At 37.0% G+C, this 18633-nt stretch overlaps 1 protein-coding gene across 4 annotated transcripts in view; it reads right to left on the reverse strand.

Moving 5' to 3' along the window:
* The window catches only part of HEATR5B (HEAT repeat containing 5B), a 112659-nt gene that overhangs the window by 79268 nt on the left and 14758 nt on the right, over nt 1-18633 (reverse strand). For all 4 annotated transcript variants that reach the window (XM_025868047.2, XM_025868048.2, XM_025868049.2 and 1 more), the window contains 11 exons: nt 15505-15676; nt 13921-14078; nt 12746-12995; nt 9008-9163; nt 8265-8515; nt 6589-6700; nt 4957-5109; nt 3811-3910; nt 3021-3130; nt 1730-1893; nt 1005-1180 (listed from right to left, as the gene is read on the reverse strand). In XM_025868047.2, the coding sequence (XP_025723832.1) occupies nt 1005-1180; nt 1730-1893; nt 3021-3130; nt 3811-3910; nt 4957-5109; nt 6589-6700; nt 8265-8515; nt 9008-9163; nt 12746-12995; nt 13921-14078; nt 15505-15676 (1802 nt within the window). The remainder of the gene's footprint in view (nt 1-1004; nt 1181-1729; nt 1894-3020; nt 3131-3810; nt 3911-4956; nt 5110-6588; nt 6701-8264; nt 8516-9007; nt 9164-12745; nt 12996-13920; nt 14079-15504; nt 15677-18633) is intronic.

The following is an 18633-nucleotide window of genomic DNA, read 5'->3' on the forward strand; positions in this document are numbered from 1 at the left end:
TGTGTATATATATATATATATATATATATATATATATTTAAGATTTTTTATTTTTAAGTAATTTCTACACCCATCATGGGGCTTGATCTCACAACCCCAAGATCAAGAGTCACACACTCCACTGACTGAGCCAGCCAAGTGCCCCTAAAAGCATATTTTGTTAAACAAGTTACCTGAAAGTATCTTACACTAAGTCATTTTCACTTTTCCTTTTGAGAAAACCACCATAAACAGACAAAATGCCTACTAAAGTTGAGTGTTTGTGTACAAAGAATACAGCAAACCAAAATGCTCCTCTTAGAAAAACAGTTATTTTAGTTTCCCAAGTTCAGACTCAAATTGAATGACAAACGTTATTAGAGAGTAGACTTCTCACTCATTAACTTCTTCAGTAACAAAATCAAAAGACTTAGCAAACTGACTTAATGATTCCTCATTAAAGATATAGTGAAAACCTACTTATAAGCTGTCAAATGAACTACTGAAATGAAAATCTTGCCATTTAAGACACAGTCCACAATACAATGGTACCAGACGCTAGTACACAGAGCCAAATCTTAAGAACAATTTCAAATTATGTGGAATTTTCATGTAATTTTTTTCCATCATGTATGTGTCACTTACGTTAAGTTTATAAGCCTATATTTAAGTAGTAATTCACCTTATTGTAGGTAACCGGGGTGGGAAAATCTATTGTTTGAATATAATTTATATGTATATATTTTTTCCTGATAGATTATTTACATTAAATACTTTAAAATATTTAAATTTATTTATTTATTTATTTTTAAAGTTTTTATTTAAATTCCAGTTAGTTAACTTACAGTGTAATATTAGTTTCAGGTGTATAATATAATGATTCAACACTTCCATACAACACCCGGTGTTCCTCACAACAAGCGCACGCCTCAATCCCCATCACCTCCTTAACACATCCCACTAACCACCACTCCTCTGGTATAATTTATATTTAACTAAAATTGCCCGATTGACTTTATACTAACCGGTGTTTATAAGAAACATGAGGAAACACTACACCAAAAAGAGCCACGGAAGCATCAATGACTGAAACTCCAAGAGGAAGAGGACCAGGCACAGCTTCTCCGGCAGGGATTCGTAAGTAAATGGAGGATGGATCATGCTCCAGAGCCCCACTTCCAGATGCACTGTTTGGCTGGAGCTACAAAAAGAATGACATAAAAATCATTCAAAATCTACTTGAATGAGTATTAGTCAAGAAGAACAGAATGAGAGGAAGGAAAAAAGGTAACAATATCAACAAAAAAACCAAGAATGACTGAATCTGAAAACTTCCAACAAAAAACCACAAGAATGATTGAATCACAAAATTTTTAAATAGATAAAAATATGATTTGGCCATGAAACAAAGCCATCAGTAACACCTTGTATAATTTTAAGAAAATGCTCATTCATTCTAAATCATTTTTATACTGCCCACCTTAAAATGTGCAAGCCAAACAATATCAGGAATAACTTAAACCCACAAAAAACTCATTAAAAGAAGTTGTAGTAACTCTTTTTTAAAAGAACAGACAAAATTTACCTTTTTTCACTATTTACCTACCATCAGGAAGCTATCTTTAAATGTCTAAGAAAGCCAAAATAAAATTAAACTTTAGTCTTCAATATTTTCTTTTTAAATGACAATGTATAATAACACCATTGCTTTTGATGAAGTTGTATTTCAATTCCCTGTATGGTTTGCTACCTGGTCTTCAATTGATTTATGATCAGTTTCTTGAAGCCAGGAACCTAGAAGAACACTGTCATCATAATGGCAGAGGGATCTGAGGAGGGAAGTAGTTGTGTTGGCTGAATTGTCAGTCAAAGTGAATTCTGCTACCAGTTCTCTAAGAAGTGCGTTGAAAGATCCTAAAAAAACAGAACTACAGATCAGACGTGAAAGAATAATTTTTATGAAAATTACAATCATTGCCCACAAAAAGAAGCAACATGTTCTAAAGGGATAAAATAATTAAGTCCCTGTTCTCTTTTTTAAAAAACTATACTATTTTAATGCTAGTTTCAACATACAATAAGAGTACTTTCATTTTTATTATTGTATTATGCCTTTTAGCCCAAATTATTTAAAGTAACAAAAATACTCAGAGGAAATATTTATATTAAATATTCACATTTAAATTTAATAAATTTAAATATATTAAATATATTTTAATGCTTTAAATATCTGTTTAAATATATTAAATATGACACAATTATTAATTATTATTAATTACCCAATGATGTGCAAACACTGAACCAGAGCACATCAGAATTCTTGGGCATGGCTGAACTGAAGACAAATCAATGGCTTATTTTAATATTAGCATTTTATATAATATTTGATATCTGCAAAGTACATTATTATTCTCTGTCAAGATTCCTAAATTATTGTCTATATTATAATACATATGAAGCAGTTTAGGGTAGTAATTAAGAGCATAGAGGAGCGCATGGATAGCTCAGTTGGTTAAGTGTCTGCCTTCAGCTCAGGTCATGATTCCGGGGTCCTGGGATCCAGCCCCACATTGGGCTCCCTGCTCATCAGGGAGTCTGCTTCTCCCTCTGCCTCTCCCCTGCCTGTGCTCTCTCTCTCCCTCTCAAATAAATAAGTAAAAATCTTTAAAAAGTAAATAAAAGCACAGACTTTAAAGCTGAACCAGCTGGGTTTGAATCCAAGCTCTGCCACTTACTAGATCTCAGACTTGGGCAGGTTACCTTACCTCTCTGTACCCGAGGCTCTTCATGTATAAAATACGGCTGAATTACCTCATAAAGTTGTGGTTAGAGTCAAAGGAGATAATACATGTAAAGGGATTAGAACAGACCCAAACACAGTAAGTGCTCAACAAGTGTAAGCTTCTCTATATGAAGAAAAGTAAAATGGTTGTGTTCTTCTGCAAAGTCAGGGGAGAGCCTTGGTCAGAACTCTGTAATATGGTGAAGAACTGGAAAGGTATATTGAAGAAGTTTTATTAGATACTGTAAACTTTATTTACCTTCATAAGTTTTTGGAGGTAACAAAGCCAAGATATCATAAAGTCTTAAACGGACCATTGCGGCACTGGCTTTCAGATGAGCTCCATGGGCTTTAATTACAGATGGAATGCTAAAATATCAAAAGTATAGTTAGTATCAGCTTACTAGAATAAGTGTTACTTAAAACATTTTCAGCAATGTATCAATGAACTGTAAAATACATTGGTATTGCATTTTCATTTTAGTTTATTCTATGGCCTTTACTGGAACACTATAAAACACAATTTTATTTCAACCCATACCATTACTATAATTTTTTTAATTTTATTATTAGGTTATGTTAATCACCATACATTACATCATTAGTTTGTGATGTAGTATTCCATGATTCATTGTTTGTGCATAACACCCAGTGCTCTACGTAGAACGTGCCCTCTTTAATACCCATCACCAGGCTAACCCATCCCCCCAGCCCCCTTCCCTCCAGAACCCTCAGTTTGTTTCTCAGAGTCCATAGTCTCTCATGGTTCGTCTCCCCCTCTGATTTCCCGCGCTTCATTCTTCCCCTCCTGCTATCTTCTTCTTCTTTTTTTTTTAACATATAATTATTATTTGTTTAAGAGGTACAGGTCTGTGATTCAACAGTCTTACAAAATTCACAGCGCTCACCATAGCACATTACTATAATTTTTAAGGTCATTTTAAAACAATAAAGTTTTATATGTTTCATATATGACATTAGAGGGAAATACAAAACATGACTATAAATATGCAAAATTGGATATTAACTTGTCATAACTGCTTACTTACTGTGACATCATAGTCATGGCACATTCAATAGGGGTCATCAATTTTCTAATCACATCTTCAGTTAGGAGCTCGGGGCAATGTGCAACGAAACTCCTCATTGCTAGATAAAATATTTAAAAGAACAGATTTAGGATAGCTTTTGTGAAAATAAAAAAAAAATTACAGAATTATATAAAGATACCTATAATTCTCCATTATTATACAATATAAGGTTCTGAAATCAGGTCAAACCAAAAGAAGAGCTAACTGCAACTATAGAGAAAAATCATTAGAAAAATCTAGAAGAAAGGTGGAGGGAGGGAAGATATCTGTTAGGGAGATTTCTGTGAGTGAGAAATCAAAGGTCTGGTAACATCACTAAATTCAGACAACTACAAAGAAAGCAGTTTCAAGACAGAACCAAGAGTGCACAAAACAGCTCAGTGAGAAGGAACATCTTTGCTGCCCCTTTAGCTATAGAACTAAGACAAAAACAGCTCTTAGATGTGTGGGAACAAAACGGACTCCTTGCCCTGCCACCCTTATGCTTTAGTGTATATCTGTTTCCCACAATTTGGAAAAAGAAGCACTTTTCACTGTGAGATAAATCAAAAAAAAAATAGAGTCACCCAGGGTAATTCTAGTTCCCAAAGGAAACCAAACTTGAGTCTTTCCTGTAAGTTGCTGACTTCTAAACAAAAACAACTTTATTCATGATTTTCATGACACTGATGTCTGGAAAAAATGCATCAACATTTGCAGATTTGATAATGCTAGCTGTCTGTCCATTATGAAAAGACATACTGTCAACTCAGTGACCTTGGAGACCGTGAGTTCCTTCTTCCTTTGAATACCTACTGGGCTGTTTATGTGGTGGCCCATGCCTCTCTGACAGGTGGACAACTGCTGTAACTGGGAATCCGTAACTGGGCTCTGGCTCTCATCTTACCACTAATGCTAACCTCCTTTTCAGAGTTTCAGTTTCATTTCCATTGCAAAATTAGCAAATCGGCACAAGTTATTTATAAAGTTTCTCTCTAAATCTACAAGTCTATGAATTTATTATTACACATTAAAATAAAAATTTGAAGTAGTGATTTTCCTTCCCCTCACAAATATTTTAGTAATAAAATAATATTCTGAGAGTACAATCCTTTCAGTTCTTACCACATAAAGCTCCGGCACGACCTTCCAATGTTACCTGCCATGTAAAAGAATCACCTCGGGCCTTCTCAGCCTCCAATTCCTTTAGAGAACGGGGAAAAACATTTCGCCACAGTAACAACATCTTGGGCAGATGATAACGAACAACAGATGGTCCTATTGGAGAAAATGAGAATGTGAAACCATACATATAAACCATATATATAAACCATACATTACAAACAAAAGTCAAAGAGCCCCACACAGGCTTTAACAATACCTACATCGTTTAACTCTATCTTTATCTGTAACGTAAGATTTTCAACGTGTCTTTTATTTTCCAGTTTGATTGAGAAATAATTGACATATATCGCTGAATACGTTTAAGGCATACAGCATGATGGTTTGGGTTATAAATAATTGTAAAATGAGTACCACGACAGGCGCAGCCAACACTCATCTCATATAGACACAATAAAATGAAAAAAAATTTTTTTTTAATTTTCTCCTTGTGATGAGAACTCTCAGGATTGACCCTCTTAGCAGCTCTCCTGTCACAAAGCAGGGTGATCTGCAGCCACCGTGCCACACACCACATCCCTGTATTTATTCAGCTCAGAACTGCAAGGCTATACCTTTTGACCACCGTCCTCCCCCTTCTCCTCCCCCACCTCAAAATGTTTCTTAACATATCTATTAAAGCATAATAAAACTCACCTACAAAGTATCAATATTTTTAGCAACCAAACATAAATCCATAACAAGTACTTTAAAAGAAATTACTCAACTATATTCAGAATGGTGGATTATGCATTATCAATAATGAAATACATCTGGGACACATCTTATGACATCTTTTCTATAAATACAAATGTATATAAATATAGACACCCAGTCCCACACACATACATCTATATATTCCTCTATTTGGGGGGCAACTGATATGGCTAATTTTGTTTTATGGAGGAACGGTATGTTTAGAACTAAAAATTTACATTCTAAGGAACTCCTTTAACATATCATGTAACATATTTAACAGAAATTTCTGGAAAAGTTAGCACTTTTTATTTTCTTTAGAAAACTAGGGCAAAGTATAACTTTCAAAAGGTAGACGCTCAAAGTGGTGAGTGATTCTGTAGAGCACACACACACATATGAACTAAAAAGTAGACACATCTCATGGCCATGACGTGTCTTTCTGTTCTGTGTACAGTGCTAAACTTTGCCTGTATCTCAGATTTGTCACAGCACTTAGGAAAGTGAAATGCAGAAGGGTAACCCCAGAAAAGCAGCATCAAAAAGACCATTTAAATGTGACTTTATCACCCTACCAAAATCATGTCACTTGCATCACTCTGGGGATGGAATGTGCCCCCATACTCTTATCTCATTTGGTTAACACTAAGGCAATTAGTTAGACCAGGGCTATTCTGATAGTAAAGGTGAAACTTTGTTAACAAATTTCTCATTAAATGTACTTAAGCAGAAATTAACAAAAATAGGAATCTACTCCCAAATGAGAGGGAAAACACCTTCACCAATTTTATCAAGTCATTCAGTCTAGAATGGGAAGTTTAATACTTTTAAATTAAACTTTCTTTATCGTCTACTGACAGTTATACAGTTAGACAAGATCCTACTCAAATATAACTATACCTAAAGTCATAAGTGCTCCAAGTAAAAGCCATCCAGCCTGGGTACGCTGTAAAGACAGCCTGCTATTTTGGGCAGCAGTTCGTAAGAGATCTTCAGCAATACTAACTACCATCTGCAAGAGAAGTTTAAAATTGGATTTTAACTGAAACAAGTTAAAGAAATCAAATAAGAAAATACATAGCTAGTGTGCTTAGTTAAAAAAAAAAAGAAAGTTGTCCTTTTTTGTTGTTGCTGTTAACATGTCTTAAAAGAGGCAACATTAAGAGCTGCTTAAGCCTGATTGCACGCCTGTCTCTGAGGAGACCCCACATAGCACAGTGGTTAAGAGAGAGCTCCAGAGCCAGACTGCCCGGGTTCATATCCCAGCTTTGTCATTTCCTGGCTTTCTGACCTGGGATAACTTAACTTCCCTGCCTCAGTTCCCTCATTGGTAAAACAGGTATAACAGGAATGCCAACCTCACTCCAGGAAGCATTAAATAAGTTAATACAGCAAAGCACTCAGAAGAGTGCTGGTCCATGCAACCACTTAATAAATGCTATTATTGGTGGTACTGTTATCCTATATTCAAAGATTTGTTGAACTCCCATTATGTTTCTGCCATTAAGCTAATCTTATGGCACCTACAGTCTTAGAGAATCTGTCACAGGGAAAATGGGAAGTAACAAGCGGCACATGATTAAATGACAAAATAGTAAGACAGATGTAGTCGTGGTCTGCAAAGGGGAAGGTTATCCTAGACGGAGTAGCTCTGAGGAGACTGCATGAAAGAAATGGCACTCTAATTGGGCCTCCAAACAAATGGATAAGTTTGGTACAGGTGACCAAGAAGGGGAAAGAGATTCTAATGTATGAACAAAGGCATGAAGGCTGAAAAAGGCATGGGAAGAAAGCAAGATGACTAGTCTAAGTAGAGCAGTGGGAAATGAGAATGAATGGGTAGAATGAAGGCAAACTGCGGAGGTGCCAGTTTACCAGACAAAGGGGATTATGTTTATTCTCTGAGCACTGGGTAGTCCCGAAGGATCTCTGAGCTAATGTGAAACATGGAAGTGGTGTGGGGAGATGGGAGAAAGACTGCAGGCAGGATAATCAGAGAGGAAGCAGTTGAACAACAAAAGGAGATGGAAGCCGAGATTTGAGCAGTAGCTACGGAACTCTTAAGAACGAATGGATCTGGCCTAATGTCCCAGAAAGAATCTACATATGTAAGGTTGCAAATAATATTTACATAAACAATATTCTTGAGAAAAAAACCATAACAGTATTAGCAGGTATAGTAGAAAGAAACTGACTCATAAAACCATTCAACTATTATCATTATCAAAACGCTAAATGCAATAACATATTCTCCTGATATTTTGAATACAGCAATATGAATTTTTTATCTCCAAAACCTGAAAGAAAAGCTCTGATTTCCACATAATTACTGTAAAGGTTTTTTTCTCTAAAATAAAATGATACTACACGCAGATAAAATCTACTATTCCTATGCAGAATTAAGTATCAAATTTTAATCAGGGTCTGTCAACTCCATATTGGCAGAACACTGTTTTTTATATTACTATAGTAAAACTGTTGTTTGATCACCCAGTTCAACATTAAACACAGAAGGTGTTCCAATGAAGACTAAAGCCCACCTGACAGCACTTATAATTCCACGGTCTCTGTCATACCTTTCCCTTGGCATGAGGAATGCCCAACGGACACTGATGAACTCCACCTAACAAAGCAGCCATTGCAAAGCTGTATCCGCTAACAGCTTCCGGTGAAGTTTTCAAGTTGTTGAGCCGTTCTGCACACCTGTCTAGAAACGGTGTCAGCTGGAATGGTAAAGCCACAGCCACACAGCGCAAACACCAGGCGGCAGCAAGCCGGGCAGCCATACTTGGATGAAGAAGCACTGAAGTCACAGTTTCCAAAAGTCCTAAAGAGAAATACACCAAAAAATGCCTCTTTAATGAAGTCAAATGATTTCATGAACAAGAAGAATATGTGTAACATGATTAAAATCATAATCATTATGGTTTTACCCAAATACTTTTAGAACTTTGCCAAAACACATTATCTCAGAAATAGTATTTTAAAGGAACACTTTCTACAAAAAAAAAATGTATAATTACATCCAAAAAACATATAAAGGTTGATGTAAAAATTAAATGTGTATTCAACAAATTTTAGCCAATTATTAGAAACAAACTACCATGACTTTTTTTGTCTCCCCAACCTTTATTTCACCATTTATTCAACATTCACAAACCCAGTGAATCTTAACTTAAATAAAACTGAACTTTTAACAAATGATCTGAAAACTACTAATTATAATGGCAAGTAAGTAATCAGGAATTAAATATCAATCACACTTATGACTCTTTTTAAATGGTAAAAAGAATTCCAGCAAGTAAGTGAATTATCATACCTATAGATGCTTCCTGAATAAGAGGGGATGCAGTAGCATTCAGGCTCTGTACCAGGCTCCCGAGTTCTTGGAGGGCACAGACCATCACATGCTGGCTTGCTGCAATGTCTGCTGCTCCAGATTTGTTTTCACCACTAGTATCATTCACTACTGCTTCTGGGAACACAGAATCATGTGTTTGATGTGGGTGAATTAAGTTGTGACATAACTTTTTTGATTTATACAACTGACATTTTTATACCAGTATTTCCACCAGTTGACGCCTGGGTGTTAAAAACTCTGTATGTAATTACTTCTTAGCAGAACACCAGTGTAACTGAACACCGAAGTGACTTAAAACACTGTTTAGTGACATCAAGGCAGTACTGAAATACACGCGGAGGTATTCTGCCTGCTTCCAGGAATACCCCTAACTTGAGCAAGCAGCAGCAAGCCACAGCATACCAAAGCACTGGCTCCCCAGAAAGGCACGTGGGTTCCAATCAACTCTATCAGTCACATCAGCTACATGACACTGGGCAAGCCACTCCACTAACCCAAGTATCCAGTTCTCCTTCTCCTGAGAGGGATAAGGGACTATCTCAAAGAATACTGTGGTGATTAAAAAGTCAATTCACATAAAGAACAGAGCACAATGCTTCCCGCAATACACATGCAGTCAGTGTCAGCAGCCATTATTGTTACTTTATTATTATTGTTGCTACCTCAAGTGCTGCAATATATGGATAGCAACAGTGTCAAATTACTGACCAGAAAGCAGATCTATAAGGAAACTGGTTTTGGAATTCCTTACTGAGATGCTCCTCAAAGTTCCCGTTAGCTTTGCTGCCCTCTTCCCTGACCTTTCAATAGAGCTGAAATGTATTTAACATGAGACAACTAAAGATTCCTTGTCAAATTACTAATTGAGAATATATTCTGGTCCATAAATCCCAGACGGAGAGCAATGTATTTAATTCTGCTTTTAAGATTTTTAAAAAATCAAATGGTTAATCTATGACCTTAAGATTAATAACTTTTACATGACAGTAAAACTTCCTCACCTTTTTTGCATTCATTGTGTATTAATAGACTATAAGATGAAATCAGAGAGGGAGACAAACCATAAGAGACTCTTAACTATAGGGAACAAACTTAGGGTCGCTGGAGGGGAGGCGGGAGGATGGAGTAACTGGGTGATGGGCCTTAAGGAAGGCACTTGATGTAATGAGCACTGGGTGTTACATGCAACTGAGGAATCACTAAACTCTACCTCTGAAACTGATAATATATGTTAATTAATTGAATTTAAATTTAAAAAATAGACTAAAATATATATAATACATAATAACAGAACAGATTAATACATTACAGACTGTAATTTTTTTTCAAGATTTTGTTTAATTTATTTGCCAGAGAGAGAGAGAGAGCAGCAAGGCAGAGGGAGAAGCAGGCTCCCCGCTGAGCAAGGAGCCCGATGTGGGACTCAATCCCAGGACCCTGGGATAATGACCTGAGCCAAAGGCAGATGCCCAACCAACTGAGCCACCCAGGCATCCCCAGACTGTAATTTTCATTATGGACCTCTTTATTTTTAGCTATTTCTGGACTTTGAAATGCATGAACTCTATCTTTTGATTGCTAAACCACAGCTCCTTGACCAGGTACGATCTATATCTGGTTCACTATTTTATCCCCACAATCTGGCACAGTGTTTCTGGCCCTTAAACATTTCTTCAACACATTATTGTACAAATATTTTTTAAGTTGTGAACCTAGGACAGATTACTGTTTTAATATAACTAAAGAAAAATACCTCATTAATTTAAACACCTTTAACTCACAATTCATAACTTTAAGTTAGCCCTATGCATTTAAAAATGTTTTGCTTGGGGCACCTGGGTGGCTCAGTTGGTTAGGCACCCAACTCTTGATTTCAGCTCAGGTCATGATCTCAGGGTCATGGGATTGAGCCCCAAGATGGGCTCCGCGCTCACATCACAGAGTCTGCTTGTCTCTCTCCCTCTGCTCCCCCCCAGATGTGCATTCTCTCTCTCTCAAATAAATAAGTAAAAATCTTTAAAATAAAAAAACAAAAATGGTTTGCTTGATGTGGATGGAGCTAGAGTGTATCATGCTGAGTGAAATAAGTAAGTCAGAGAAAGACAAATACCATATAATCTCACTCATATATGGAATTAAAAAAAAAGATAAACATATAGGAAGGGGTAAAAAAGGAGAGAGGGAAACAAATCATAAAAGACTTTTAACGATACAGAACAAACTGAGGGGTGATGGAAGATGGTGGGTGGGGGATGGGCTAGAGGGGTGATGGGTATTAAGGAGGGCACTTGTTGTGATGAGGGCACTTGTCATGATGAGAATCACTGAATTCCATTCCTGAAACCACAATTGAACTGTATGTTAACTAAAATTTAAGTAAAAAATTTTTTAAAATAAAAAAATAAAAATGGTATGCTAAGCAAGCTATTATAAACAATGAAAACTATAACCATTTGTGAATTTACTTTTACTAATTTTATAAAATATTTTATATTCTTTAAATACAAATTACTGATTATTCTCTATTCATTAAATTGTTATTTTTTTAAAAGATTTATTTATTTGAGAGAGCGAGAAAAAGAGAGAGAAAGCAAATGGGAGAAAGGTAGAGGGAAAGAATCTCAGACTCCCCACTGAAGGCAGAGCCTGAATGTGGGGCTCGATCCCACAATCCTGAGATCATGACCTGAGCTGAAATCAAGAGTAGGATGCTTAATTGACTGAGCCTCCCCGGTGCCCCAAGCAAAACATTTTTAAATGCACAGGGCTAACTGAAAGCTATGAATTGTGAATTAAAGGGTGTTTAAATTAATGAGGTATTTTTCTTCAGTTATATTAAAACAGTGATCTGTCCTAGGTTCACAACTTGAAAAATATTTGTACAATGATGTGTTGAAGAAATGTTTAAGGGCCAGATTGTGGGAATAAAATAGTGAACCAGATATAGATCGTATCTGGTCAAGGAGCTGTGGTTTAGCAATCAAAAGATAGATTTATTTCTTATTTCTAAAGACCATTATTAGGCAATATAATTTGCCTGATTAAGGTTAAGAAAACTGAACTGTCCTACGGAATGTATATTTTACCTTGTTTAGTTCCCTAATCGGATTAACAGCTCCATGAAGGCAGGAACTTTTATGTCACTCATTATTCAAACCCTGAATTACTGCTTTGCAATCTCAGATACTCAATAACTACTTCTTAAACTGAGAAATTTATAAAATGGACATTTCTTTTAATTATGAATAACTGAGGCTTCACAGTATATCCTACAGTGGGCTAATAACCACCTGTAATTCTCCTAAGGATTCCTATTAAGCCTATTTACAAAAGGAAAACAAACAAACGTGTTTATAAAACAAAAGGCCCAAGTAGAAAAATTACAATAGGTTGTTCCTCAAAGATAGTAAAGCACTATGCTGCTGCATACCAGGAGAGCTAGAACATCAGTACAGGTACTAGAAATGAAACAGAAAACCTAACCTTTCAAACATGCTACTCAAATCCTTAAAAATTCTATTTCACTGTAATTATGTTGTTTTAATAACAAATAAGAGTACTCAATAAAAGTGACTCTTAAAACACAGTCCGAAAAGGACATGAACTAATCAGACCCATTAGTATTTATTAAAAATAATAACATAAAGCTAAATGACTAAAGAAATCAACAATACACATCAAGATATCAATTCTTACCTACGGCTTTCATTTGTTTTCCAATAGCTTGGCATATCTCTTTGGCAGCTGCAATCTGGGCTTTTTCACTTAGCAAACTGCCCACAGTAGCTCTTAGGATAAAGGAGACACATCGTCTTGAGTACACAGCCTCTACATGTGTTTGCGTTGCCCGAGGATGGGAAACCAGATCAAGTACGTGGCACAAGAATGTAGCAAAGCTACGCTCCAACCACTGACCACCCAATGTAGTTACAAAAACAACATATGCCTATAAATAAAGATTTGAGATTACAGATAAAGCAATACAGAAATAAATGATCACAGCACACAAAATAAATTATATTTGAGATTAAAGTTGAGAAAATTCAATACTTGAAACCTTTTTAGTACTTCTAGCATAGGAATTACTGGTGGAATTATCTTTGGCTAAAAACCATTCTTAGTAGCTTCCTGAAGAATCTAAAATTACAGTGAGGAGGGAGGGAAGGAAAGCTGAATTCATCCTGATGATGAGGAAGGTAATAGGTTATAGGAATAAGAAAACTCTCATATCCTAAATAAACATTGACCTAGGACTAGAAAGCCCTGCTTGTGACCATAAGATAAAAATGGTTTACTTCTACTTTACATTTGTTTCAGGAACAATGTACAGTTGGAGTGATTTTGACTAAGATCACAAAGAAACATTTTATCTTTTTATGTATTATTTCTTAGGTCATTAACCATAACACCTTATTTGCTTAATTATTATCTTGCAATTTTAACTGCAAGTCAGGATTAGTTTCATAATTACATTGGTGATTACTCATTAATGATAAATCCAATCGAAGTATTAACCAATATGGTTAGCTAGAGTCACTGGAGAACATTAAACTCTAAATGCCTCAAGCTATTTGAATACAATTTCAACTAAAACTGAATTATTTTACATCTGATTTTCTGCCAGGTAAAATTTGGGAAAATGTTGGATACTTACATAAACACAGCAGACAAAGGTTTATTTGCACATCATTAAGAATCTATCTTTCCATATAAGTGTGTAATTTGGAATTTGAATGTAATTCATTCATTTGGTAAAATAAACATTTTGGGGAAAAAAAGCAGACAATATAAAAAATCTGTGTGTACTGAGTCTTCTGTGAGATTTCACCAGCAATGTGAACGGAATTCTTTCATATGTATCCATTACAAACCTGTGTGACTCCAACTCTCACTTCACGATTAACAGACCCTCCGACTTTTAACATCTCTCCACCACTCTTTAAAAAACCTGACCCTCCACGTAGAAATCCTGTGGCCATGAGTTCTAAGACTTCATCAAATGTCGCTCGCTTCACGTTCTGGCGCATTACTTTCAGGAAGAAAAGTAAATTCATAAGCAATATATTTTGCTATTCGTTGGATAATATTTTCTAATAAATCTAGCTTAAAATTCAAGTAATTATTTTTAAGGATCCTTAAACTACTACAAAGATAGGGTCCCTTCATTGTCTTATAGTCTTTAAGTTTACAATGTACTTGCAAAAATAAATTCAATTTTGAAGCAAAAAATGCTAGGAAACATGGAAGGAGCTAGAAATGAAAAGCAATTCATTAAATCTACGCCAAACATAGTCCAATAATGTTAACCTTGATATATGTAACACAAGGACAAAGCACATCCATAGCAGATACTGCTAATTGATCACAGCCCTCATTCCCAACAGAGTAGACTCAAAACTTTGTCAAGTCCATGCTTTCTAGACAACAGTTAGCAATAGATTAAAATGTCACTGGACTGCAGCCGAATTGCCATTCCCTTGTACAGAGCTTCATATTTTATAAAGTCTTTCACATACAGCTGCAAACATAATCCTCACAAAAAGTCTGTAGGAGGGGTATAAAGCTCATGATTAAGTATGCAGACTTTGGAATTTGGCTGCCTGGGTTTGAATTTCAGCTCTGACGCTTAACAGAACACTTACGAGAACACAAATTACACAATCTCTGTAAACCTCAATTTCCTTGTTTATAAACTGGGAATAGTAACAGTACTTATAATTCATAGAGCTTTTGTGAGGATTCAACAAAACCCAGTTATATGCTGAATTCAGTGCCTGGCACATAGCACTTAATAAATGTTACCTGTCATCATCATCATCTAATTGCACAGACTGAAATTATTATCATTAAAGATAAAGAGACTAAAGCTCAAAGTGTTTCACAGCTAATTAACAAGAGTTAGGACTTGAATTGATAACATCTGATTCTCCTTCTACTACATAGACAGTAGCAGGCGTGGCTAGGCTCCCTCAGGGTCCACTCACAACCCTCACAGAGGCATCTCTATGCAACTGTGAGGCACAGCAGAAGTCACATGACAAATGTCTCTGATGCTGCTTACAGTAATGGCCAAAAAAAAAAAAAAAAGAAAGAAAAGAAAAATAATACTGTACTATAAAAGGGATCTACTCATCAGAGATTGCAAGTAAGGAAGCATATTAAGTGCCAGATTCCAGTCCCTTGAAGATTGTACAAAACCATTTCATAAATCTTACTTGCTTATACATCCAGTATACTTGATAGATATTATCCTGTACATTATAACCATAAAAAATGTCTTGTCTATATCAAGGAAAATGCCATTTGGGTAGCTCTATTCCCTGAAAAAGTAGACAAAGACGCTTAACAATCTAAATCTTTCAAGTGACTTGCCTATAACAAATAACTTATTTAGATAGATTTCATATACCTTCAAATATCTGTTATAGACTACATCAGGGATTGGCAAATGATACCTGTTGCTTGTTTTGGCATCAATGCTGTAGCCATGACTGTTCCTAAGAGTTTAGACACTGCCACTCGAACCCCATAATTTGAGTTTTCCAAAGCCTTAAAGCAGTGAGTGGCAATATTTTCCAACTCAGCAGTCCACATGAACACAGCTTCATTCTGTAGTTCTAGTAAACACTGGAATTAAAAAAAAAAAAGTAAATTACATCCTAGAACTTCCACTTCCAGAGATATAGTAAAAAGATTCAGATTTACTCTCTCTCCTGAAATAACCAAAAAATTAAAACATACGAAATAAGAGTTTACAAGACACTGGATATTAGGCAGTGAAGGAGAGCAATGCTTAAGAGATGGAAAACAAACTTAACCCCATAATTGTCCCAGCTTACTGCCTCGAGAGAGTTTTCACTACTTGGGAGAAGATATTTAACACTAAACTCCTATATTAGAAAGAAGAAAGGTCTCAAATCAATAACCTCAGCTTCAACCTTAAGAAACTCATGATGTAGAACGAATTTAGCACAAAGTAAGCAGGGGAGAAAAGAGAATAATAAAGATAACAGAACTGAAATAGAAAACTGAAAAAGAATACAAATAAAACCCAAAGCTGCTTCTTTGAGATGACCAATAAATTTGGGATAAATCTCTAGCCAGACAGATAAAGGAAAGAGAAATGACACCAATTACCAAAATTAGGAATGAGAGTGGTCACATCACTACAGATTGACTATATATTAAAAGAACAAAGAAACTATCGTAAACGTCATGCCAATAAATTTGACAACTTAAATGAAATAGACAACTCACTAAAGAAGAAACAGATAACCTAAATAGCCCAGTATTGATTTTTAAAATTGAATTTGTAGGAGCACCTGGGTGGCTCAGTCGGTTAAGCCTCTGACTCTTGGTTTCGCCTCAGGTTGTGGTCCTGGGGAAGGGAGGCGTTGTGGGATGAAATCCTATGACCAGTTACTCGCTCGGCAGGGAGTCTACCTGAGATTCTCTCCCTCTGCCCCTCCTCCACGTACTCGCTCACACACACACACGCTCTCTCTCAAATAAATAAATAAATCTAGGGCGCCTGGGTGGCTCAGTTGGTTAAGCGACTGCCTTCGGCTCAGGTCATGATCCTGGAGTCCCGGGATCGAGTCCCGCATCGGGATCCCTGCTCAGCAGGGAGTCTGTTTCTCCCTCTGACCCTCTTCCCTCTCGTGCTCTCTCTCATTCTCTCTCTCTCAAATAAATAAATAAAATCTTTAAAAAAATCAAATAAATAAATCTTAACACTAAATTTGTGGGAATTCAGCTGGATAGGGATCAAACCAATCTGAACACCTACAAACTCAACAGGATATCGAAGAAAAGAATAGCAACAACTCAGCAAAAAAGCAACCACTTTCTGGAAGGTAGGACGTGGGGAGAAGTGAATCAGAGGAGGATAGACAGCGGGGGAGGGGGCCTCCGGCGGCCGCTTCTGGCAAGTGATAGAGCAGTGGAGCACAAAATCGGAACTTTCAGCAGCCAGCTCCGCTGAGGGACGTCACTCCAGTGGCTAAGCGGGGGGGTGGAACCCTCGTGGGACAGTGTGGTCTCAGAACCCTTGGGGTCACAGAAAGACCAGGGGTGCTTGAGTGCCGCAGAGCTCCCGGCTATCAGAGCAGGGAAGCCAGCTACAGAGACGGAGCCAAGGCGCAAGTTGTCAGCTCGGGGTTGCCATAAGCTGTGATCTGCGACACAGTCGGGCCACTGCTCCTCCAGCAGGGACCCAACAAGCGGCAGATCCGGGGAGACTCCCCTCCTCCCCTGGGAGGAGTGGCTGTAGGAGCCCACCGCAGGAATCTGCTGGGTTTGGAGACTCCACACGGGGTTGGGTGCCAGAGATTGACTTGACTCCACCCGGAGTGCGGCCGGAGACTGGAGAGACGGGAGTGATTGACTGCTTCTCTCTGGGGGTGCACTGAGGAGTGGGGCCCCGAGTTCTCGGCTCCTCCAGGGCGGAGATTGGGAGGCCGCCATTTTCACTCTCGTCCCCCAAAGCTGCACCGAAAGCTTGCAGGGAACAAAAGCTCCCCAGAGCAAACCCGAGCAGATTACTTAGCCCAACTGACAAGGGCGGGGCAATTCCGCCTCCGGCAAACACATTTGGGAACGGTGGCAACAGGCCCCCTCCCCCAAAAGATCAGCAAGAACAGCCAGCCAAGACCAAGTTTACCAATCAATGAGAAGGGCAGAACTCCAGCGCTAGGGGAATACTGCACATAGAATTCATGGCTTTTTTACCATGATTCTTTAGTCTTTCAAAGTTAATTTTTTTTAAACTGTCTTTTTTTTTTTGAATTTTTCTTTTTCCCTTTTTCAACCAACATCTTATAATCCCTTTTTTAAAAAAAACATTTTTGGGGCACCCAGGTGGCTCAGTGGTTAAGCGTCTGCCTTCGGCTCAGGCTGTGATCCTAGGGTCCTGGGATCGAGCCCCATGTCGGGCTCCCTGCTCCGCGGGAAGCCTGCTTCTCCCTCTCCTGCTCCCCCTGCTTGTGTTTCCTCTCTCACTGTGTCTCTGTCAAATAAATAAATAAAATCTTAAAAAACAAAACAAAACAAAACACATTTTTAGTTTTCATTTTTGGAGTCATACTCTATCCCTTCATAGTAGTTACCCTTATTTTTGGCATATATATATATATATATATATATATAAACTTATAAGATATAGTTTCTTCTAACAGATAAAATATACCCTAAATCTCTAGTGTATGGCTTTGTTCTAGTCTCCTGCCTGATCACATTCTCTTCCCCCCCGTTTTTTAAATCCTCTTCTTTCTTTTTTCAAACAACTTATCAATTCCTTTTATAAAATTTTTTTAATTTTCATCTTTACAGTCATATTCCATTCCTTCATCGTATCAACCCTTATTTTGTACATATATTAAGTCTTTCTTTCTTTAAAATTCTGGGAGGCACTTTCCTCTAACAGACCAAAATACACAAAAAATCTAGTGTGTGGCACTGATCTATGCACCAGCCTGATCATAATTGATCATATTCTGTTTTTCTTGGTTTTTTCTGTTTTTGTTTTTAATCTTTTTCTTTTTTTTCTCTTTTTTCTTTCTTTCCCTTTCTTTTCCCCTGGTTTC

Source organism: Callorhinus ursinus, unplaced genomic scaffold, assembly GCF_003265705.2.
Source record: "Callorhinus ursinus isolate GAN/ISIS: 27379988/994484 unplaced genomic scaffold, GSC_fseal_2.0 scaffold10, whole genome shotgun sequence".
Lineage (NCBI taxonomy): Eukaryota > Metazoa > Chordata > Mammalia > Carnivora > Otariidae > Callorhinus > Callorhinus ursinus.